Source organism: Convolutriloba macropyga, chromosome 8, assembly GCF_964194025.1.
Source record: "Convolutriloba macropyga chromosome 8, txConMacr16.3, whole genome shotgun sequence".
Lineage (NCBI taxonomy): Eukaryota > Metazoa > Xenacoelomorpha > Acoela > Convolutidae > Convolutriloba > Convolutriloba macropyga.
Genome location: NC_134475.1, coordinates 50,671,091 through 50,695,317, shown reverse-complemented (window position 1 = coordinate 50,695,317; position 24,227 = coordinate 50,671,091). Strand labels below are relative to the sequence as shown.

At 35.3% G+C, this 24,227-nt stretch overlaps 1 protein-coding gene across 1 annotated transcript in view; it reads left to right on the top strand.

Moving 5' to 3' along the window:
• LOC142344808 (uncharacterized) overlaps nucleotides 1-14,660 on the top strand; it is a 134,869-nt gene extending 120,209 nt beyond the window's left edge. Inside the window, exons 4-8 of the mRNA XM_075396779.1 lie at nucleotides 1,727-1,808; nucleotides 2,161-2,355; nucleotides 9,223-9,299; nucleotides 9,503-9,653; nucleotides 13,702-14,660. Coding sequence (XP_075252894.1) covers nucleotides 1,727-1,808; nucleotides 2,161-2,355; nucleotides 9,223-9,299; nucleotides 9,503-9,653; nucleotides 13,702-13,877 — 681 coding nt within the window. The 3' untranslated portion in view covers nucleotides 13,878-14,660. The remainder of the gene's footprint in view (nucleotides 1-1,726; nucleotides 1,809-2,160; nucleotides 2,356-9,222; nucleotides 9,300-9,502; nucleotides 9,654-13,701) is intronic.
• The last annotated feature ends 9,567 nt before the right edge of the window (nucleotides 14,661-24,227 follow it).

The following is a 24,227-nucleotide window of genomic DNA, read 5'->3' as shown; positions in this document are numbered from 1 at the left end:
GGTTTAATATCTTGAACGCGTTGAACTATCTGAATTATAGTATCCCAACCAATGTCTTATAAAAGCATAAAAGGAAGGCTAGCGTGGTTTTGTGCCGCAGTCAGATTTTGCCCTGCATCAATATTTAACAGCACGGTATTACAATCAAGTTTCCAGAACATGTCAAACATTTAATTGACTGCACCTCATCAGTTCACCTTGTCTGTTTGACACTTAGGCTCGGGAGGTCAATAGTTCGAATCCCGTTGGAGTCAAGGATTTTTGCACTCATAAAGAAAAATTTAGGCTACAGACCCTGAATTAAATTGCCTCGCCTGTCGTTCAAGAGCAATTCTTCCAACATTTGTCGGTTTATGTTTCCAATTGCTCTTATACCGAAATGAAGTTCGTTGCTGATATAAAAGCGATTATTAGAGGTTGATTCTGAAAGCCGTTGTAGCTTAGTGGTTAAGATGTGTTACTGTTATCCTGGAGGTCTCGGGTTCGAACCCCCTGCTCGGGTCCGAGTTTTTCCACCGATAAACAAAATTCTAAGCTACACGCCTAAATTTAATTTTCCCCCACCTGTCGTTCGGGAGCAATTCATCCGACGTTGGGCGGTTTATATATATATAGGCTGTGGCCTTGGTTTTGGTGTTTGTTTCGTTGTCTGACGCTCTTCGTTACGTTTTTTCGACGCTATTTTACAGCTATCTTGCTATTTTTATGTGAGTGACGCTATTTCTTCAACTAATTGGTGGTGAGTTTTAAGTTGAGTTGTTTGATGTTTTTACCTCTTTGAGATTACTCTAACCCCTTTCAAGGTCAATATAGGACTCCTATATAATGATCAATCATCAAGCATGGCATCCAAATTGATATCGCGGATTTAATTTTTAGAACAACTTTTTTTTAGTTTGAAAAGCTGTCAGTCTTTGAAAAGGTTTGCGACTCCATCAACTCAATTCTGTATCATTTTCTATCTATATTCTACGTCACGAAAGTAGGTTTTACTGCTGCAAGGGGCAATCTGCCGGCTATGTAAAGGCTCCTTATTTGTGATGTTTGCAATGCAAAAAAAAACGTTGTGAAAGTACGTTTCTAAAAAACCTTTCTAAACGTATAATGTCAATAATCAATGAGGCACAAAACGGAAAATAGAAAAAACACCAAAATATTTATGTTCGCTCTATGCACGGTGTCATTCTGCAAGCAAACCATGATTGTTGAAAACTTTTTGTCTTTGTTTTTCATGGCAAAATTTTAGCCAGATGGTTCGATTATTATTTCCTCCTGGTTTTCAATTAACTTTGATTTCAAATTCACTTGCTTTTTTAAGAAAAAAACATCAATCCTCTTTGCTCAAGATAGTTGTGAGAAAAGCACCATGCTTTTATAGGCGAGCGATAACTGTTGTTTCAAAATTTGATAACATAGCAAAAACTTTTGAAAAAATTGAGGCGAAATGGTTGCAACTGATCAGAAGATTGTGTTGGCTAGGGGAAATTTGGACTCTCTAAATGTTATTGAAAAGAATTAGCGCTAGGTTTTGAATTTTTTGTAGTTTCTCTTTTTCACAATCAATATGTTTACCACCGGCGCGTATAGCTTCTGTTTTTCTCGGTGGATTTATTTCCGATGATATTATTTGTAAAAAATATATTGAAATTGATTTTAATTTTTGTTTTGACTCTCTAGACCTGCTAGCCCCTATGTGGAGATAACTTGAATTGCGCGTTTGTTTCAGTTAAACAACAATGGTGGTCCCAACCCCAAAGAATCTTACAGACCAGCCATGATTGATATCAACGAGATACGAATTGATTCAGGTATATTCTATAGAAATATAGATATCTTTAATGTTTCGTTCATCGATGTATATTTGTTGCCTTTTATGCTTAATAAATTATTTGAGGTAGAAAAAATAGAGTCTACTTATAAAATAAAGTCACGCTGGCAATATGGACTCTATTCACAGAAAGCTCCGAGTCAAGTTCTTGCATGAGTTTACCGAGAAGTTAATTTAGCTGAATTAAGCGTTTAAAATATTGTGAAATTAAAAGTAAATGAAGATTTGAATTGTCCTGCTTGTCTGTTAAGTGGCATTTTATCACGCTTTACTCAGAAATGAGCCGGTGAAATTTCTTAAATAGGTTTCTAAGTTTGAAAAGGATTCTTTAGGCAGCAACAGTCGAGGTCGTCGAGACGCAACAGAGTCCAAAGAGAGAGGTGGCAACAAACTGACAAAGTTCCGTGTTTTTGTATGGATACCAGAGTCAACTGATGTGAATGACTACTTGGACAGAGTTACTTCGAAAATGGCATCAGGAGGCAACAGTTTCTTCCACAACATCAAACAGATTAAAGGATCAGAAGGTATTGTATGAGCACAAAGTATCATCTCAACGCAAATTAATCTGTAATCATCCTTACATGTAAATTGTTTGCGCAACTACATCTGTGATAGCCACGACGCAATAGAAACTGAAACTATACTCAGTTTTAAGTGCTCTCAAACAGAAGTTGCAGCAATTTTAATAGTGCTGTTTAATAGCCGCCCTCATCTTCTCAGCCGGCTATTATAGCGCTCCTATTTTCTTACAATTCAAAGAATTTGAATTGTATTGGGGCGCTGTTTTTTACGACTCGAAGAGAAGTATTGGAGAAGTCCTTTTTTTTAAATCAATTTATTGGAGTGATTTTTAAAGCGGGAAATGAAACGCGTGAAAAAATTTGGAGTGGTTTTTGTGCTGAACAAAATTGAAGAGTGGAGCGCAAAGAGAGTGGTTTTTGTTCATACCGCTGTTTTTGAGAGCGATAAATTGATGTGTGAAAAAATTTTCTCTAAGCGAGCGAAATTTTTTTGTTCACATACGGCTTTTTAAAACCGTTTTTTTGTTATTTTTTGGTTTAAAGGTCTGATTATGTTATTGTGTGATGCTTAGGGTTGTTTTAATAGTGATTCGCAAGTTTTTGGTCATTAATAAGATTTTTATGCCATTTTGCTGGTTTTTCAGCTATTTTGCTGAATTTTAGTCGAATTTAAGCAATTTTTTGCGTTTTGTTTTGTTATAATGCTTTGTAATGGCTTTGAATAGACGCATGTTAGTAACTGAGTTTTTAGATACCAAGTGATTACATTCTCTTAGGTTGGAAACGATTTTTTTGTTTAGAAAAATGACAATAAACTGAAAAAATTTGAATTATTTTTCTTAATTTTTTGCTGTTTTTCGTTTTTTTTTCTAAACTTAGAAAAATTTTTCAGCCTGTTCGACTTTCCTATTGTTTTCGAAGTCTTCCAGTACTAATTCACTCCAATTAACGTGTTTTGGGTCTATGTGCTCCCGTGAAATTGAAAAAAAGCTCAATTGCCCTTTGTTCTTCAATTTTTTATAGCATTTGGGGATGTCTGTAGTCCAAATTAGTTGTCCTTGATGCATGTTGATGATTTTGATTTCAGTTTTGAATCATTTTTTTAAAGATAATTGAGTAACTTTTATGAAGAGTTCCGCACATTTTCGTGTTTTTTTTGGAATTTTTGCTGAGTTCTTCTGATTGTCTGCTTTTTGCTAGTTTTTAATGGTCTAGTTTTTGATAGGAGCTTTTCTAGAGGTTTTGTTGAATTATATTTAGTGCACTTTTCAATGCTAATATCACTAACTTTTCTTAAACACTAACTTTTTTTCTATTTTTTTCGTTCTTCGTTTTTACTCATATAAATAAACAATGATTTGGATTGGTGGACACTTGACCAGATGTAGTATTAAAAGTTTTTTGAAATAATGATTTGATTTCAGCATAATGGTATTTGATTCATTATTTTAGGCCAATTTTTTTTGTTTTTTTTACAGAAAATATTTTTGGTTTTGTTTTTCATTTCCTTTCTTTTACCTACGTTTATTCTACTTGAAATTTGTGTTTGGTTTTTGTCTTAAATAGCAGTGTTTCAACAAAATTAAACTTAACCTATTTCGCGGGTTTTTGCCAAAAGTTGTTTTAAACTTGCAACTCAATGTAAAATTTTTACCACGTGCTTTATCGTCTTTTCTGGTCAGTTATTTTTTCATTGTTCTTTTTCTTTTGTTTTAAAGTGACAAGTGTTATTCAGTAGGATAAGCATTATGTTAGTTATTGTGGTCAATCAGTAGAGTAAGTTTTATGTTTGTTAGGGGCGTTCGTTTTTTCCTTCGAGTCGTTTCCGGAATTCTTCCGGCTATGTTTTTTTTTAAGATCTGTTCACACATTTTCATGATTTTTGAAGTCAAATTGGAGTAGTGATTTTGGTCACGCCGAAACAGGAAATGGAGCGAAAAAGCGCGTGGTTTTGCGGCGTGAATTTTTTTCGCTCTAATTTTAAAGTGGAGTGCGAAAATGGTGTTTGAACAAAAATTCGGTTTCTCGGTAGTGGTTTTTTGTTCACATGCGGCAATTTCACTCTGATTCTTACAGTTTTTTCAATTTTTTGATCGGATTTTTTTCGAAATGGTTTTCCTAATCAATTCACAGCTCATTTTAGGCCTAGTTTTTTGTTTGAATTAAATTTTCATTTCTCGCTAGTGGATTTTTTGTTCACATGCGGCATTTTGACATTGATTTTTTGTTTTTTTTTCTTATTTTTTGATCTGATTTTTTTAAAATGGTTTTCTCAATTCACTTATAGTCCATTCTAGGTCTAGTTTTTCTTTTTAGTCAATGAAAATTCTTTGAATTGTACGCCAGGGCTTGTCCTGCTATGTTTTTTTTTTAAGATCTGTTCACACATTTTCATGATTTTTGAAGTCAAATTGGAGTAGTGATTTTGGTCACGCCGAAACAGGAAATGGAGTGAAAAAGCGAGTGGTTTTGCGGCGTGAAATTTTTTCGCTCTGATTTTAAAGTAGAGTGAGAATACGGTGTTTGAAAAAAATTCGCTTTATCGGTAGTGGTTTTTTGTTCACATGCGGCAATTTAACTCTGATTTTTACTGTTTTTTTCAATTTTTTGGATCGGATTTTTTCTAAGTGGTTTTCCCAATCTATTCACAGTTCATTGTAGGCCTACTTTTTTGTTTGAATTAAATTTTCATTTCTCGGTAGTGGTTTTTTTTGTTCACATGCGGCATTTTGACATTGATTTTCTGTTTTTTTCTTATTTTTTTATCTGATTTTTTTTTAAAATGGTTTTCTCAATTCACTCTTAGCTATTCTAGGTCTAGTTTTTTTGTTTAGTCAATGAAAATTATTTGAATTGTACGTCAGGTCCTGCTATGTTTTTTTACTTCGTCGAATAAAAAATGTTTCGCTTTACCTCATTTTGCCGCCTTTTCAACATTTTGCGTGAAATCTTTTTGACTTCTCTAGGCTAGTTTCTCTCTTCTCTCATTCTGCTGAAAGTGATTTTGAACATCAGTTGCTCAGCAAAGCAAATCAAAATGAACAGAGTTAGTACAAAAATGGATGTCAGAAATAGAAACGGGATAAACCCATAAAGCCCAATTTTAGATGCCCGCTATTTGAACGTCGTTTCTATAAGTCTTATTTATCATCTCTAATGCTTATTTTTATTGATAGTAGCCCCTGTAGCCTCTCTCTAAGAAACAGAAGTATGTTCAACTACGAAATGCCATCAAAATAAATCGGACTTAAAAAAATGTTTTTGTACAAAAATCTTTTTTTTCAATATCTTCTGTTATTGCATTCCCAATCATGCTTATTGGAATCAACGGCGGCTATTTTCCGGCAATCTGCCGGGTAGGTTACTCTTTTTCATCGCAATTATTCGTACCACCAACTTTTTATCAGGCCATTTGACTTACAATCGTCATAAGTGTTTAAATCGCCGGAGCTGCTGTGAAGATATAAAATCACTGTGACTCTGTGAGAGGCTGGTTTTTTTTGTGGTTTGGAACCCCCTCACTGCACCCCTCCCAACGCGCTTGCTCGATCACCTCCCCCTATCCGCTCGCCCCTGCTCTAACCCCCGCTATTGCACACCCCCTTTTTTAATCCTTTTCTATACTAGCCTGTTTTTTAGTTCTGTTATTTTTGGCCACCCGAAATATTCATCGAACGAAGTCATGAGTCGTATCATTTGTTGAAAGCTATTAGAGAGTAGAGTTTTTTTGTTATAGAAGTTTTAATTGCTCTCGAACGAAGTTATTTTTAACGTGTTTTTTATGCAAAATTTTCACTTGACTATTTTTGCACTTTTGTTCATGAACATTCTTTGTCTCTTCAGTGACTTCTTCACGCTTCAGTTTTTCATTCTTGAGCGATCTTAGTTCCTCTGATTCTAACAAATTTTTTGCCAATATAAAAGCGATTATGAGTGAAAGAGAATCAAATCCATTGTTTGTAGCTTACTGACATCCTAAAGGTACGAGGTTCGATTTTTCGGTTTAATTTAGTTCTCAGATGCGATTTTTTGGTCTAAGAAGGTATAATTTTTCCGTTTGGTTTAGTTCTCAGATTGCTCAACATTTTGCGCGAAATTTTTTGACTTCTACACGCTATTTTTGTTCTGCACTCATTTTAATCAAAATGCTTTTAAACAGCAGTAAAGCGATCAAAAAAAAACAGAGTAAATGTCGAAAAGCGAATAAAAAATTTGAACCGCGTTAAACCCATAAAGACCAGTTGCAGCTACCCAGTATTCGAACGTCGTTCTACTTACTCTTATTTAGGAGGTGTAATGTTCCTGGCATTGATACGATTCCTTGTATCATCTATTAAAGAAACAGGCGTATGCCAACTAATCAATCCAATAAAAATAACTGGCATTTTAAAAAAAAGTGTTTAAAATGTGGATTTTTATTTGTTTTTCCTTTCTATCCCAATCAGTTTCATGGGAATCAAATGGGCTGTTTTCCGATAATCTGCCTGGTATGTTTCGATGACCATTAATGGTGGCCTCAGACTGCATGTTAGAGTGCCCAACTTCTTTACGGGGCATGAACCAGATTTTAATTGGAGCTGTGATTTGTTGAAGATATCTTCTTCCATTTTGAAAAGAATTTCAATTCTAAGAAAGGATAAAACACGTGGCAAAACTGAAAGGGGTCAAATTGAGCGGCAGATGACTGAGCTCTACAAGCCTCGGAAATGGACGAAGTCCAAAGTATGCCGGTTGACCCAAATTTTTAATGCTTTTCAAGAAGTTTTTGACGTGATTTGCTCACTTCATTTTGTTGTTTCAATTAACAGACATTGACCAAAATATGACTTGAAACCATAAAGAAGTTTGAATTGAGCTGTGCCAGCTTTTCTTCGTTTTATCAAGTCAATCAATGCGATTAAATAGAATGCGTTTAGTGTTATTTAGCGCCGTGTAATTCCTTAGCTTGACAGGTGCAGTGAGCGCCAATTATTTTGGATGACTTTGAAAACCCATTTTTATCTAATTCTTGAGTTCGATCGATTGTTGCTACTTTGTAGCTGCGAAGCTGTAAGGTGAGGGTAGCTATATTTAGTGCTTTGTTATTTACGACTCCAAGAGGATTATTGGTATTATACTGTGTTTTTTAAGCTGAAGTGATTTTTTTCATGACTTGAAATTTGACTTTCTATTGGACCATTTACCTCCGTTTTGAACTTTGACTTCTGTTTTTGAACATTGGTCTTAAACAGTAGCTAAGAAAATAGTAAATAGGAATTGCTGGTAATATTCAAGGTGAAAAGGCAATTTTGAGAATTTTTGAGCCAATATAAGTCCTCCTTATCTAAACTACAACCCCCCCCCCACAAAAACACACCTACCTACCTATCCCGCACCTCCCCTGGCTACCTACACATCCCACTGCCTACTACCCCCGTGCGTACTCACCCATCCCTGCCTCCCCCAGCTATGTAGCCCCGCCCCACGAACCAACCCACAGCAATAACTGCAAATTGTGTCCAAGTTTTTAATTTTTGATTTTTCTGAATTCGGTTAGGTTTGTTAGAGCTTATATTGCACGAATCTTTGAGATGTTTCCGGTATTTTACCGGCTGTTTTTGTTTCGTTGTCTTTCGTTCATTTTTGGCGTTACATTCGTTTCTTCTCGCTTGATTTTTTGAGCGACTTTTTCGCTCTTGATTTGATGCTTGTTATTAATAGCCGCCCTCATCTTCTCAGCCGGCTATTATTGCGCTCGTATTTTTTTTTACTTCGTCAAACTTTTTTTCGCTTTACCATTTTGCCGCTTTTTCGACATTTTGCGTGAAATCTTTTTGACTTCTCTAGGCTAGTTTCTCTCTTCTCTCATTCTGCTAAAAGTGAATTTGAACATCAGTTGCTAAGCAAAGCAATTCAAAATGAACAGAGTCGGTATAAAAAATTGAAGTCAGAAATAGAAACGGGATAAACCCATAAAGCCCAATTTTAGATGCCCGCTATTTGAACGTCGTTCCTATAAGTCTTAGTTACCACCTCTAATGCTTATTGGTATTGATAGTAGCCCCTGTAGCCTCTCTCTAAGAAACAGAAGTATGTTCAACTACGAAATGCCATCAAAATAAATCGGACTTAAAAAATATTTTTTTTCAATATATTCTATTCGTTCAATCCCAATCATACTTATTGGAATCAACGGCGGCTATTTTCCGGCAATCTGCCGGGTATGTTTTAAATTTGAAGTTCAAAAGGCGGTGTTGCCTAGTTGTTAAGGGCTCTGACGGTTATACCGGAGATCGCATGCTCGAACCTCTCCAGTGCCGAAAGTTTTTTGCACCCAAAAATGTGTTCTAGTGTACAACTCCTCTCTGAATTAAATTACCCCTACCTGTCGTGACTACATTTTGATCATGTGTCTTACCTTACTCAACCAAATGATTAATTTAAAATAGTTTAAGGTTTGAACGATGCGAGTGATTTGATAGAAACAATGCCAGAGAATAAAAAGTGAAAGAGCTTGCAGTTGGAATTTAGAGAGAATTATGGAATTGAAACCAAAGGTAGCTCGCTCGCGCCAGCAAATTATCTAGCGTTTTTAATTAGTTATACTGAACGTATAAATGGGTATATTCAGAAATTATATTTGCTTGAAAAAAAACCTATGAATAATGACCTCTTGTAGTTCAGTGACCTCCTGTATATTTTTTGTGAAAGCTTTATATTTGTTGCTGTGTCTTTGAAAATTTCCTATTTTTACAGAAATAATTTGAGAAATACTATTCGGACAATTATTTGTTCAAATCATCTTACTCTGAATTCGGGCAACAAAAACAAAGTGCGATAGTTGGTATCTCTTCGAATGGTGAATCAAATCTGACTGTTGGTTTGTTTCAGGTGATGAATTGCGAAAAGTGGTAAAGGAGAATGAGCTGAGGAGATTCGCAGCAGAGAGATTGCCGCCTATTAAAGGGGTGAGTCAACTCTTGGTTACAATTTAGATGGAGGGGTTAAGAGGATAAAATATCGAGATAAATAAAGATATCAGTTTATAGACCAGTTATGTTTTTAGCTGCATAAGGTTTTATTTCTGTACGAAATATTTGCAGAAGATGCTAAAAGCTTCTATTTGTGTTAGTAGACAAACTTTTTAGACCGATTTTAAGTTTGTTTTTAGAACAATATTGAAACTGACCATGGGCACGGCCTTCTGCGCAACCCAGAGCCCACTAACAACGGTGGAAACACTGACAGGGAGAATGAACCGGTGATTGAAGTCGAGTATGAAATTCCCTCGGACTTTTTCAGAAATCCCGCCACACTTGCAGGTGAGTGTCTGTCCTATTTTTATTGGTTTTCATTCTTCAGATCTAAGTCGGCACATTGAAAATAGTGCCCTGAACCGTTTTTGCATCCATGAGCAGGATTTGATACTCCTTACCAAGTGGTTAATGGCTTCGAACACGCAGGTGCAAGTTTTAAAATACCCAATCTCTGCAGTGTCATTTTTATATATAAAGTCAAGCAGAGAGAGAGAGAGAGAGAGAGAGAGAGAGAGAGAGAGAGAGAGAGAGAGAGAGATTTTGTTTAAGCATCTTTCTGAGAGAGCGAGAAAAGTAGGTGAGAAAATTTTGCGCTTAGCGAGGCGACATTTTTGATCACGTGCGGCTTTTTCAAAGCGGGTATTTAGTTTTTATAATTTATGCTAGAAATAGTACCTTTGAGGTCATTGTTCAACTTTTGAAGCAAATTGAAGCAACTTTTAGATGGAAGTTTGAGCTATTTTTGCGATTTTTCCCTCTTGGACATTTTTTCAACATTTTTTTTTCTCCGGGATTTTTTTTTGTTGAAATTAGTTGTTTAAGTGGTTTAGGATGTCTTTTGATTCGATACATTTTAACCGTGAGTTCTGTTTGTTAAGGAAAATGGATAATTAAAGTGGATAAATGGATTAATCTAAAATGGATAAATGGATTAATCTATTTCGGCCCATTTTCGTTTATTTTTTAAGAGTTTTGTCTATTTTTCGGAATTTCAGCTTTTTAATAGTCGCCGCCCGCTCTCAACCGCTATTATTTAGGCGCTCTCCTTTTAAATCGCTTTACTTTTCGATCACGTTTTTCGTTTTATAATAGGTCACGATTTTCATGTTTGAGTTCTGACTTACTTCACTCACTGTTTCAACTGAATGGATTTTAAATTCTTTCCCGCATTCAATTACGCAATGTGGTGAATACTGTCAAAGTCAAAAGATCAAAATCAAAAGAGACGGGATAAACCGATAAAGCGCGGTCATTAAGTCATTGAGAATTAGGTTATCAAAGTTCATTAGAGTGTTTGCTAGCTGACAGTAAGCTTTTCAGCTTTCAGTTTAGAAGCTGAATTAAGTATAGTTTTAGAATCCAACTGAAACTTTACGCCAAATTAGAACACTTTTTGTTACTGAAAAAAAGCAGACAAAAATTGGGTTATTTATTTTTTCTTTTTAATCCCGATATGCGTCAAACGCGTCAACGGTGGTTATTTTCCGGCGATCTGCTGGCTATGTTTTATTTTTTCGCTTCCTCTTGTTTCCTAGTTTTAGCTCAATGGAAGTGTATGGGTTGAATTGCGTGATTAATTTTTACAATGATTAATAGCCGCCCTCATCTTCTCAGCCGGCTATTATAGCGCTCCTATTTTTTTTTTACTTCGTCGAATAAAAAAAATGTTTCGCTCTACCTCATTTTGTCGCAATTTCAACATTTTGCGTGATATCTTTTTGACTTCTCTAGGCTAGTTTCTCTCTTCTCTCATTCTGCTAAAAGTGATTTTGAACATCAGTTGCTCAGCAAAGCACTTCAAAATGAACAGAGTCAGTATAAAAAATTGTAGTCTGAAGTAGAAACGGGATAAACCCATAAAGCCCAGTTTTAGATGCCCGCTATTTGAACGTCGTTCCTATAAGTCTTAGTTACCATCTCTAATGCTTATTGGTATTGATATAAGCACCTGTAGCCTCTCTCTAAGAAACAGAAGTACGTTAAGTTCAACTACGAAATGCCATCAAAATAAATCGGACTTAAAAAATGTTTTTGTACAAAAATCTTTTTTTTCAATATCTTCTATTCTTTCAATCCCAATCATGCTTATTGGAATCAACGGCCGCTGTTTTCCGGCAATCTGTCGGGTATGTTTTATTTGCACAATCTCTAAATGGCACTTGAGATTATATTACTTTTCCGAGGTCAAGAAGACTCCTAATTTAGAATATTTGTTAATATTAAGTCTGTGTAACGAAACAAAATGAGCAATTTGATGTTTTCGAACGAAATGAAGGTTATTTAGAAAACAGAGTTTTGTAGTATATTTATTTTGTAGTATATTTATGTAGTATAATTCTAAGACTAAAACATTGCAGTCTTATATATGTTCTTTCTCTATAATAAGGCCGTTGCTGTTATTATACTTCTCACTTTTCTTTTAAAACTCTTTTTTTGCAAGTTTCATAAATCTAAATAGACTTTCGTTGTTGCTGCAGTTTAAAATTGTTTAAGGAATGCAATTAGGATTTTATTAAATGGATAATTGGCCGGGGTTGAGTTTGTATTTTGATCTGTTTCTTTTAATTATATTGTTTATCGGTTTATCTTTTTTTTATTGGTTGAACTGAATCTTAATGGTGGACCTCTGCTAAATTTAATTTCAAGGAACTTCTCCTCAACTGAAATCTTGATGGTTCCCGATAATCAACATTTTGACAGCAGAATTAAGTGAAACAAAAACTTTATGGATTTTTTTATTGATTCTAAAATAATTTCTTAGCTTTTTAAATGTCTTAATTTGAGTTCAGCTTTTGGTTTCTGATCAAATGTTTTGAATCTTAAGTTTTTTAATAACTGTAATTGGTGGCTTGGGGTCAACTATTTGCATCACTTTCTGATGAGTTTACTATAGTCATAACTAAGACACGTGTTGGGTATGCATCCCTATTTAGTAAAAAAAGCAATTTGTTTTTCAAACAAAATTTGTCGCAATTATATTAGTATTGTGGTCTTATGTTATGCGATTTTTTGCTCCACCGATTTTTTGTCGACCCATTTGACTTTTCGTTCTCCAAAATGGGATAAACAGGTGGCGCCCAGAGGGCATTAAGTTCTCTTCGAGCCTTTAAGCTCGGTTATCTCCAAGTCTGCGATTCACAAAAACTGTTTTGGAGCCGCATGCCCACACCCTCACCCTGCGCTTACCTCACGCGCCTTCATATAAGCTAAAGCAAGCCTTACTAAAGCGTACCTGTCTACTGATTAGGCTAACTGCTCGCCGGTTGTTTGAGAGTAATTCTCCGGACCTTAGTCGGTTATGTTTTAAGTTTTAAATCTTTCAATTTTTAAACGTTTGTTTTTCAGCGTAGTAAAGGTTCAAAATCAATAGCAATTTTTTTTGGTAATCTGTCAGCCCGGGATTAATTTCACCGTGATTGCTGATTTGAACATCCCCTTTCATAATATGTGCTATGTTGCGTGGTTTCGAAATTTTAATCCAAGACATTGAATACGTCTTTAGGCAATCATTGGGGTAGTTGTTCAATTGTTCTCGAACAAAAATAAAAACTATTTTTTATAAACGTATGGTTTTTTGTTCGAAGAGGACTGTTATTTTTACGGGTTTTTTTTTTCAGCTGAAGCAAATTTGTTATGACTTGAACTCTGACTTCTTACTTTTCGAACCTTGACTTCTGTTATCGATCGTTGACTTCAGTTTTTTAACATTGGTTCTGAACATAATTTAAATGTCTAACGTAAATTAATTAGGAACTGTTGGTATTGCAAGATTTTTTGGAAGAGTTTATATTTCCCGACTACGAGTAGTCTCGGGTGCTCTATGTGTTGTTTTTAATAGCCGCTCTCATCTTCTCAGCCGGCTATTATAGCGCTCCTATTTTCAAAATTCAAAGAATTTAAATTGTATTGGGCGCTGTCTAAAAGATCTGTTCAAATATTTCGTGATTTTTAAGTCAAGTTGAAAAGATGATTTTCGCTCATTCTGCTCAAAGTGCTTTTAAACAGCAAGCTTAGGCTGCTAGTTACTTCAAGTTCAATCTTTCGTCTGTAATTTGAGACCAGTTTGTCCAATAGTAGTCGGTAATGTTAAGATTATTGGTTATGTCGTAATGGGTAGCAACATGGAAACGTGTATATTCTAAACTTTATTTTATAACATGTAACTTATGATTGAACAACAAATAACTTCAAAGTTATAAGACTAGCTTTTCGAGAGCAATTCATGCGGACTTTGGTCGGTTACCTTTGTTTCTGTTTTTCGGAGACAATTAACAGTGCTCCAATTTCAAAGATGTCTAAGTTATTTGAATATGAGTGGGAGATGTTGTTTCAGCGTTGATTGCGGGAGCATTGGCTGGTCTGCTTTGTACAATACTATGCACAATATTTGTGGTGTACAGAATGAGGAAGAAGGACGAGGGCTCATACGCATTAGACGAGCCAAAAGTATCCTACAAGTACAAGCACGAGTACTACATTGCCAGTGCTACCAAAGAGTTCTTCGCCTGATCAATTCAGGACATGCAGAGCCAGGCAGATTAAGATGACCACAACAATACAATAGAAGTAGTCTACAGAATACATACATTAAATATATGATCTTTTCAGACAACAGCAGCAGATTGTTTGTTTGTTTGTTTGATTGTTATTCAGTTGTTTCTTCTTAACCCATGCATCAATGCAAACTGCAATTCTGATTGTTCGCTCGAATGGATGACTGTAAGTGGGTAGAAATTTAGGTTATTTGGGCAAATCTACCTGTCTAATTTGACTCCACGATTGTGAAATTAAATGGAATGAAAGTTTGACATGACAGCCGTACCTCATGAATGCGGTATCTGTTACTTCATGTATACGGTATCTTGTTTTCAATAGTGGCTTTTTGGAAGCCCTTTTCTCAGCGGCCCTCTCCAGTGTTAATATATCATGGGACTGATTTCTGCTAAAAGAAGGCTAGATAAGATGTTCCCGGTGATTCTCATCCATTTGTATGATTCTGTTCACTCATTTTGATAATAATCTGATTTAGCCAATAATTTTTGTTGTCATTTGTTTGTTTATACAGTGTACATCCTTTTCCTCACCCTTTCCCTATCCGTCCATTCGACCCTCCCACCCCAATCCACACACAATGCAAACAGACATGCAAGCTTAATTGCGAGTGCAGAAAAATTAATTCAGTACATTAGTAGAAAGCCTTTCTTATTAGCTATGATATGTAAATGTTTACAAATAGTATCTATCACCTGCAGAAACGATTGTGAATTGAAGTGAAAGTAGATTGAATTGAGGTGTAATTTACAGAATCAGCAGCTAGTCAACTTTTCAGAATTTGCTAGATTTCAGACAACACCCCCCCCCCCCCCCATCATGAACTATTTTTTTGATGTTTTCATAACCTTATATGTGAAGAAATTAATGCATGTTTGAATAAACTGATAAGAGGCAGGACTAGCCTTTACAAATTATATGCTTAATTATAAGGGTGTAAAAGTAAGGGTGCTTCGCTTATTCTAGCTAATATCATATTGCCAGAATGAGGTGATATTTCGTTTGAACGATTTGATGCATTGTCAAGAGCTTGACTTAAGTCACGTGACTAGATGAATGAAACGCAAGTCAAGTTGTTGAGACTATTAGCAAACAGCCTACAGAAAAGCGAAGTTTGCGTTGGATTAATCTGAAACAGTTGACCTATTTGGCTGATTATGTTGATCATGATGATAGCGATTACGCCCCAATTACCCTACCTTATTATATATGTGGGCTCCTCACTCAACGTATACAAGTGTTGGTAATATGTTCGTTCTTTCTCCTTTCGGGTTTTGTCTGATCCATGCTACCTAGTCATGCTATTTTATGCAACCTATCTTCGGAATCTTGATCACTCGATTTCACCCCCGTTTATATCGAGGATAGTATATTAACATATACCAATAACAATTAGGCCGCAAACGTACTGGCCTTTGTGGTACCATTGCATCGTTCCTAAGGTCTAAGCATAAAACCGAATCCTATTCGTAGGGTCACTATAATGGCGGTCCACGATACTAAGCGGTCCAGTATAAAGAGTTTTTATGGTTCAAGTTAAAAAAGCAAGTGATCTCAAGAGTCCGAAAACATTGAAACATTATGGGATGCAAACTGTAGATGTATAACCTGTGGCTCTCGTTCTCTCTCTCTCTCTCTCAATTTCTTCTTTTCTGTAGTGATGATTATTATTCGCTGATCTCTAACCTCTCGCGTGCTAAAAAGTCCTTTTTGTATAAATTTCAAATTAGTCTAAATCTCATCAATTCGTTTGTTTGTTTGTTCACACTTTTCTCTTTTCTTGCTCTCTATTCTATGTTAGATTTGTCTCTATGATTTTAGTTTACATTCAATTATACACGTGCATCATTATTCGCCTAGGATACCTGCGAAAAAGAACCAAGGAGAACATTTCGTTCCTGGTACTATTACTCCTCTCTTAATTGCAGAACTTTTTTTACCATGAAAAGCAATTGTATCGAATCGTTAAGAAAATTTACAATTTTGCATTCGCTAAGTATCAAAAGCGACAAATTATAAAAATGAAAGTTAAGAGTAAAATTTTTAGGAACGAAACTCGGTGTTTGGAAAGATTAATTCCACTACACATGAAGGCCCAGAAATTTGCAGTAAATTCATCAAACTGTTATTGAATTATACACCAATATTGGGGCTAATAGAAGCCACACTCCCTCTCGCCAACCTCGGACCCTCAAACCAGAGCCTTGCTAATATACTTGTGGAAGAGAGCTGCTGCTTAATAGACATGAAACTAAACAGTTTAGTGGTATTTTGTATTTTTTCTAATTGTATACTCTCGTGTGAATATGGACACTTTGAGATCTAAATGGAAATTGGAACTGAACAGATTTAGTTTTCTAGTCATTCTTCACCATTGACTACTCCTGTAGTAAGTACCTGAAGGCAATATTTGGTGGTTGCTTTTGATCTATTCTGTCCCCCATCACTCCTCCCCCCCCCCCCCCCCCCCCACCCCCACCCCCCAGCTCAATGGGCATGAGACTTCTACATCCGACCCCACATCGCGACTGTGCAATTTGTTACATATAGGAAGGTGCTATGAACAGCACATAATTTAATGGGGATAATTAACGGTTTTTGGGGTACAGAATAGATCCATCGGTTGAAAAAAGTATAGACGATTGTAATATGTATCCACAGAACTCTATCGTGATGCCCGGTCTTTTAATTTTCATACAGGGACTATAATCTCTAATCCCAATCGCATTCGGGCTCTCCTAATGCTGACTAAAATTACTGGGTGTTTGATTTTTGTATAATAGAAATTTAGAGCCTGAATACGATTAGATTTGATTTTAACATGTGGTCCAATCACTGGAAAGCATACTTATTACATGCTAAAGTAGTTTTTGTTCAATAGTAGGAATTAAATTTTTCAGCGTCAGACTTTTTAAGCGAGATATTATATCTGGGCCATTTGTAACAAAGGCTTAGAACAATCCAATTTGTCTTGATGTTGCTATAATTGGCAGAAAACTAAGATTTACTCTAATACCTTCGCTGATCAACTTTAAAACGGTGAAAATGCAAGTGAAAAAAATTTGGGAAACTTTAAACTTCGTCGACGACCTTTGACACGTATATAACTGAAACCTAGAAAATGGCATGCTGGCAAATATAACAAAAACTAAATCTCTTATTTTCAAACGACCTATCAAAATTGATTGCGAATTGGGCTCTCTGGACAAACTCATAAAGATCTCTGCTTCATTATCCACTCAAACTTGAAGTGAAGTGATCATATCGACTGCAAATTTCATCAAGCTAGAAGATCTCTTGAAACTAAGAAACACGATCCGATGCATGCTCCTTCAGGTTCAAAGCGACATCTGTACTTTATGGATCAGCTCTATGGAATCGTTCTTTCTCGCGCTTCAAAAGTTCAGATAAATTTCAAAATTTCTCTGTTGGATTTTTCGTAAAAAGAATTATGTAGACCTGGGAGCAGATAAACTCTTTGCTCTGCAACTAAACATGGTATCATTCTTTAAATTGCGTCTCGGTCTCTACAGATGTGTCTATCAGTATTTTCATATTGCCGCAAGCCATGAAACAGAAGAAGTATCACATGTAAGCCATTCACAATCGGTCCTAATATTCCTGATGGTTGATTTTTTCCAAGCTGACAATACATTCTTTGGCCAGAAAACAATATATGTAGTTTTTTTGCTTGTCAGATTTAATAATTTGGTTGTTGACTTTGATAATATATGCCCTCACCTTATCTGCCAGGTGTTTTTGTTTTTTAGTCGCGATTTGAAAAACCATGTATGACTGTAAGATGGTCCTTCCTTAAATTTCTGTATTTTGTTATAGCGGAACTGCGTTTCCTTTTGTTAATGGATCGTGAATCAATAAAAGCCAGAAAACAATATATGTAGTTTTTTAATAGCCGCGAAGCCATGGCGGCTATCATTGGAGACATCGTGTTTTTTTTACAATTCAAAGTATTTGAATTGTATTGGAGCGCTGTCTGTTTTTAAGATCTGTTCACACATTTTTTCATGACTTTTTTAAGTCAAATTGGAGTAGTGATTTTGGTCATGCCGAAACAGAAAGCGGATTGAAAAAGCGAGTGGTTTTGTGGCGTTAAATTTTTTGGCTCTAATTTTAAAGTAGGAGAAAACGGTGTTTGAACCAAATTCGCTTTCTCGCTAGTGGTTTTTTTGTTCACATACAGCAATTTCAATTTGAATTTTACTCTTTTTTCGATTCGTTTATCTGATTTTTTTTCTAAATAGTGCTTCCAATTCACTCATACTCCGTTCTCGGTTTACTTATTTGTTTAGTCAATAAAAATTCTTTGAATTGTACTTCAGGACTTGTCCGGCTATGTTTTTTAATTCGTCGTCTCCACCGATGATTCTTACGGCCTGACTTCTTGGAATTGACTTTTTAAATTACTTCAGTGAATTCTGCTTTGCAGTTAAAATTTGTGTTCGTAACCTCATTTCTACTTTTAGGCCAATTGCGTGACTTCACTAAAAAAACTGACTTCTGAACTCACTTATGGTACTTTAAATTTTCTGAACATTTACTAGTTGAAGATCAATAGTGTGCATCTATCTAAGTAGTGCCAAACTTACATGCCCTAATGCTTGACTATTAGTCTGGAGTTTTTGATTTCGATATTAATTTTGAAAAAGCTCTTCTGGGCTTTTTCCTTGTAGACCGTATGTGTCCTCAAAATGACAGTCTGATTATAACCCAAAAAGTCTAGTGGTCTACTAAAGCACTGGTGGTCTATTTTATTTCTTTAGTTGTTTGAATTCATGGAAAGCCAGAGGCGTCTATCGCGGCTATTTTCCGGCAATCTGCCGGCTATTTTCTCAAATTTGATTTGGTTGTTGACTTTGATAATATATGCTCTCTGACTTTATCTGCCAGGTGTTTTTGTTCTTCGCGATTTGAAAAACCATGTATGACTGTAAGATGGTCCTTCCTCAAATTTCTGTATTTTGTTATAGCGGAACTGCCTTTCCTTTTGTTAATGGAGCGTGAATCAATAAAAGCCAGAAAACAATATATGTAGTTTTTTTTTGCTTGTCAAATTTGATAATTTGGTTGTTGACTTTGATAATATATGCCCTCACCTTATCTGCCAGGTGTTTTTGTTTTTTAGTCGCGATTTGAAAAACCATGTGTGGCTGTAAGATGGTCCTTCCTTAAATTTCTGTGTTTTGTTATAGCGGAACTGCGTTTCCTTTTGTTAATGGATCGTGAATCAATAAAAGCCAGAAAATAATATTTGTAGTTTTTTAATAGCCGCGAAGCCATGGCGGCTATCATTGGGGACATCGTGTTTTTTTTTACAATTCAAAGTATTTGAATTGTATTGGAGCGCTGTCTGTTTTTAAGATCTGTTCACACATTTTTTCATGACTTTTTTAAGTCAAATTGGAGTAGTGATTTTGGTCATGCCGAAACAGAAAGTGGATTGAAAAAGCGAGTGGTTTTGTGGCGTTAAATTTTTTGGCTCTAATTTTAAAGTAGGAGAAAACGGTGTTTGAACAAAATTCGCTTTCTAGCTAGTGGTTTTTTTGTTCACATACAGCAATTTCAATTTGAATTTTACTCTTTTTTCGATTCGTTTATCTGATTTTTTTCTAAATAGTGCTTCCAATTCACTCATACTCCGTTCTCGGTTTACTTATTTGTTTAGTCAATAAAAATTCTTTGTATTGTACTTCAGGACTTGTCCGGCTATGTTTTTTAATTCGTCGTCTCCACCGATGATTCTTACGGCCTGACTTCTTGGAATTGACTTTTTAAATTACTTCAGTGAATTCTGCTTTGCAGTTAAAATTTGTGTGCGTAACCTCATTTCTACTTTTAGGCCAATTGCGTGACTTCACTCAAAAAACTGAATTCTGAACTCACTTATGGTACTTTAAATTTTCTGAACGTTTACTAGTTGAAGATCAATAGTGTGCATCTATCTAAGTAGTGCCAAACTTACATGCCCTAATGCTTGACTATTTGTATGGAGTTTTTGATTTCGATATTAATGTTGAAAAAGCTCTTCTGGGCTTTTTCCTTGTAGACCGTATGTGTCCTCAAATTGACAGTCTGAATATAACCCAAAAAGTCTAGTGTTCTACTAAAGCACTGGTGGTCTATTTTATCTCTTTAGTTGTCTGAATTCAATGAAGGCCAGAGGCGTCTATCGAGGCTATTTTCCGGCAATCTGCCGGCTATTTTTCTTAAATTTGATAATTTGGTTGTTGACTTTGATAATATATGCTCTCTGACTTTATCTGCCAGGTGTTTTTGTTTTTTCTTCACGATTTGAAAAACCATGTATGACTGTAAGATGGTCCTTCCTTAAATTTCTGTATTTTGTTATAGCGGAACTGCCTTTCCTTTTGTTAACGGATCGTGAATCAATAAAAGCCAGAAAACAATATATGTCGTTTTTTATTAGCCGCGAAGCCATGGCGGCTATCATTGGGGAAATCGTGTTTTTTTTTAAAATTCAAAGTATTTGAATTGTATTGGAGCGCTGTCTGTTTTTAAGATCTGTTCACACATTTTTTCATGACTTTTTTAAGTCAAATTGGAGTAGTGATTCTGGTCATGCCGAAGCAGAAAGTGGATTGAAAAAGCGAGTGGTTTTGTGGCGTTAAATTTTTTGGCTCTAATTTTAAAGTAGGAGAAAACGGTGTTTGAACAAAATTTCGCTTTCTCGCTAGTGGTTTTTTGTTCACATACAGCAATTTCAATTTGAATTTTACTCTTTTTTTCGATTCGTTTATCTGATTTTTTTCTAAATAGTGCTTCCAATTCACTCATACTCCGTTCTCGGTTTACTTATTTGTTTAGTCAATAAAAATTCTTTGAATTGTACTTCAGGACTTGTCCGGCTATGTTTTTTAATTCGTCGTCTCCACCGATGATTCTTACGGCCTGACTTCTTGGAATTGACTTTTTAAATTACTTCAGTGAATTCTGCTTTGCAGTTAAAATTTGTGTTCGTAACCTCATTTCTACTTTTAGGCCAATTGCGTGACTTCACTAAAAAAAACTGACTTCTGAACTCACTTATGGTACTTTAAATTTTCTGAACATTTACTAGTTGAAGATCAATAGTGTGCATCTATCTAAGTAGTGCCAAACTTACATGCCCTAATGCTTGACTATTAGTCTGGAGTTTTTGATTTCGATATTAATTTTGAAAAAGCTCTTCTGGGCTTTTTCCTTGTAGACCGTATGTGTACTCAAAATGACAGTCTGATTATAACCCAAAAAGTCTAGTGGTCTACTAAAGCACTGGTGGTCTATTTTATTTCTTTAGTTGTTTGAATTCATGGAAAGCCAGAGGCGTCTATCGCGGCTATTTTCCGGCAATCTGCCGGCTATTTTTCTTCTCAAATTTGATAATTTGGTTGTTGACTTTGATAATATATGCTCTCTGACTTTATCTGCCAGGTGTTTTTGTTTTTTAGTCGCGATTTGAAAAACCATGTATGACTAAGATGTTCCTTCCTTAAATTTCTGTATTTTGTTGTAGTGGAACTGCGTTTCCTTTTGTTAATGGATCGTGAATCAATAAAAGCCAGAAAACAATATATGTAGTTTTTTAATAGCCGCAATGCCATGGCGGCTATCATTGGGGACATCGTGTTTTTTTACAATTCAAAGTATTTGAATTGTATTGGAGCGCTGTCTTTTTTTAAGATCTGTTCACACATTTTCTCATGACTTTTTAAAGTCAAATTGGAGTAGTGATTTTGGTCACGCCGAAACAGAAAGTGGATTGAAAAAGCGAGTGGTTTTGTGGCGTTAAATTTTTTGGCTCTAATTTTAAAGTTGGAGAAAACGGTGTTTGAACAAAAATTCGCTTTCTCGCTAGTGGTTTTTTGTTCATATACAGCAATTTCAATTTGAATTTTACTCTTTTTTCGATTGGTTTATCTGAGTTTTTTCTAAATAGTCTTCCAATTCACTCATACTCCGTTCTCGGTTTACTTATTTGTTTAGTCAATAAAAATTCTTTGAATTGTACTTCAGGACTTGTCCGGCTATGTTTTTTAATTCGTCATCTCCACCGATGATTCTTACGGCCTGACTTCTTGGAATTGACTTTTTGAATTACTTCAGTGAATTCTGCTTTGCAGTTAAAATTTGTGTGCGTAACCTCATTTGTACTTTTAGGCCAATTGCGTGACTTCACTCAAAAAACTGACTTCTGAACTCACTTATGGTACTTTAAATTTTCTGAACATTTACTAGTTGAAGATCAATAGTGTGCATCTATCTAAGTAGTGCCAAACTTACATGCCCTAATGCTTGACTATTAGTCTGGAGTTTTTGATTTCGAATATTAATTTTGAAAAAGCTCTTCTGGGCTTTTTCCTTGTAGACCGTATGTGTCCTCAAATTGACAGTCTGAATATAACCCAAAAAGTCTAGTGGTTTACTAAAGCACTGGTGGTCTATTTTATTTCTTTAGTTGTTTGAATTCATGGAAGGCCAGAGGCGTCTATCGCGGCTATTTTCCGGCAATCTGCCGGCTATTTTTCCTAAATTTGATAATTTGGTTGTCGACTTTGATATTAAATGGTCTCACGTTATCTACCAGGTATTTTTGTTTTTAGTCGCAATTTGAAAAACCATGTATGACTGTAAGATGGTCCTTTCTTAAATTTCTGTATTTTCTTATAGCAGAATTGCGTTTCCTTTTGTTAATGGATCGTGAATCAATAATAGTCCTTCTATCTATATATCTCAATAAAAATATATTTTTGGTATTTTTTTGAGGTTTTCATGTTCATAAAATGGAGCGGTACTCTTTCAGTCTTGTAGAGATGCTAGAAGTAACGTTTTTTCTTAAACATACTGGGTATTCGGAAAATCATTGTTCACCTGCAATATTTTGAAAAAAAGAAAGCCTCTAAAATTTCTTGAAATGCGGCTGAGTTTACTTTAGCGGATTCTGTTTCTGAAAAAAAATTGTGAGTGTAAATATAACCAGAATCCTGTGAGTTTTAAACTGAACTTAAGGTATCATCAGATTGCCATTTCATCTATTGAATTTCAACAAGGATTACAAATCGAGTTGCTGGGCTTGAAAACAAAAGCTTTTATTAGCTGCCTGAGCTACTATTAATTGCTCTCGAATGAGAAGCGATTATTGTAAACGGATGTATGTGTTTGTGCGTGCGTGCGTGTGTGTGTTTGTTTATGCAATTTTTTCGCTTGACCGTTTTTTTTTGCTTTTCTTCTAGAATAATCTTTGACTTCTGAAGTGACTTTTTCTTGCATTTCTTGATTTTTGAGTGATTTCAATTGCGCTCACTCCGAAATTAAGGTTAATGTTGAGTTTGCACCCATGAATAGTTTGCACTATTAAGTGGCTGTCACTAGAGAGCAATTTTTCCGACGTTAGCCGGTTTATGTTTAAATGCTCCCAAACAAAGTTTATAGCAATCATATTTATACTGGGGTCTTTTATGCGATTTTTAACTTGACCGAATTTTCTTATCCTTTTTGACTTTTCGTTCACAATAATCAGATGAACAGGTAAAAAGCTAGAGAGTATTAGGTGGCTGTGTAGCTTTCTTAGAGGCCTACTCCTTACTGGTCTCTGAGCATGCGATTCACTGAAACTGTTTTGAGGAGACAAATTCATGATAAAAGGGCGGTTGTCAACCTTAGAAACGCGCGGTTGTTAAATTTGAACTCAATTAGATGTCAATTTTGAGTGATTATTTATGCCGAAGAGGCAAAGGGAGAATAATAGCGAGTAGGTTTAAATGTGAATTTTTTGTTTTCTTTTAAAGCAGATTGCTAAAGTTTTTCTGTTTTTTTCATGTGCTACATGTAACTTCTGTGACGTTGTTCCTTGTTTGTCTATCGTATTTTTTCATCGTTAATAATTTAAAATAACATTTGTAAGAATTTCGAGGTTTATTTTTTGATCAAATTGATCAAATTGTTTGTTACAAACTGTGGCTCATTTGCATTGTTTTGGATTATCCCTCATGCTGGTTTCAGTGTGTGAAGCCACTTTGAAATTCGTTTGTTAGCGGTGATCTCCCTCTCTTGAAATGCAATTTTTGCGTACTTTAAGTAGAGGTTTGTGATATGGGTAAATTTGTTTTTGGGTGATTTTACAGCGCAATTACTTTCGTTAATTCTCAGCCAAAATAGGGGTACATATTTTCCATCTGTATTGTTGCTCTCTGCTTTTCGTAGTTTCTGGCAAATTCTACAATGACTCAAAATAACAAGACTTTGACATTCAAGAACAAAATTATCTGATCTCTCATTCTGGTAATGATGAAG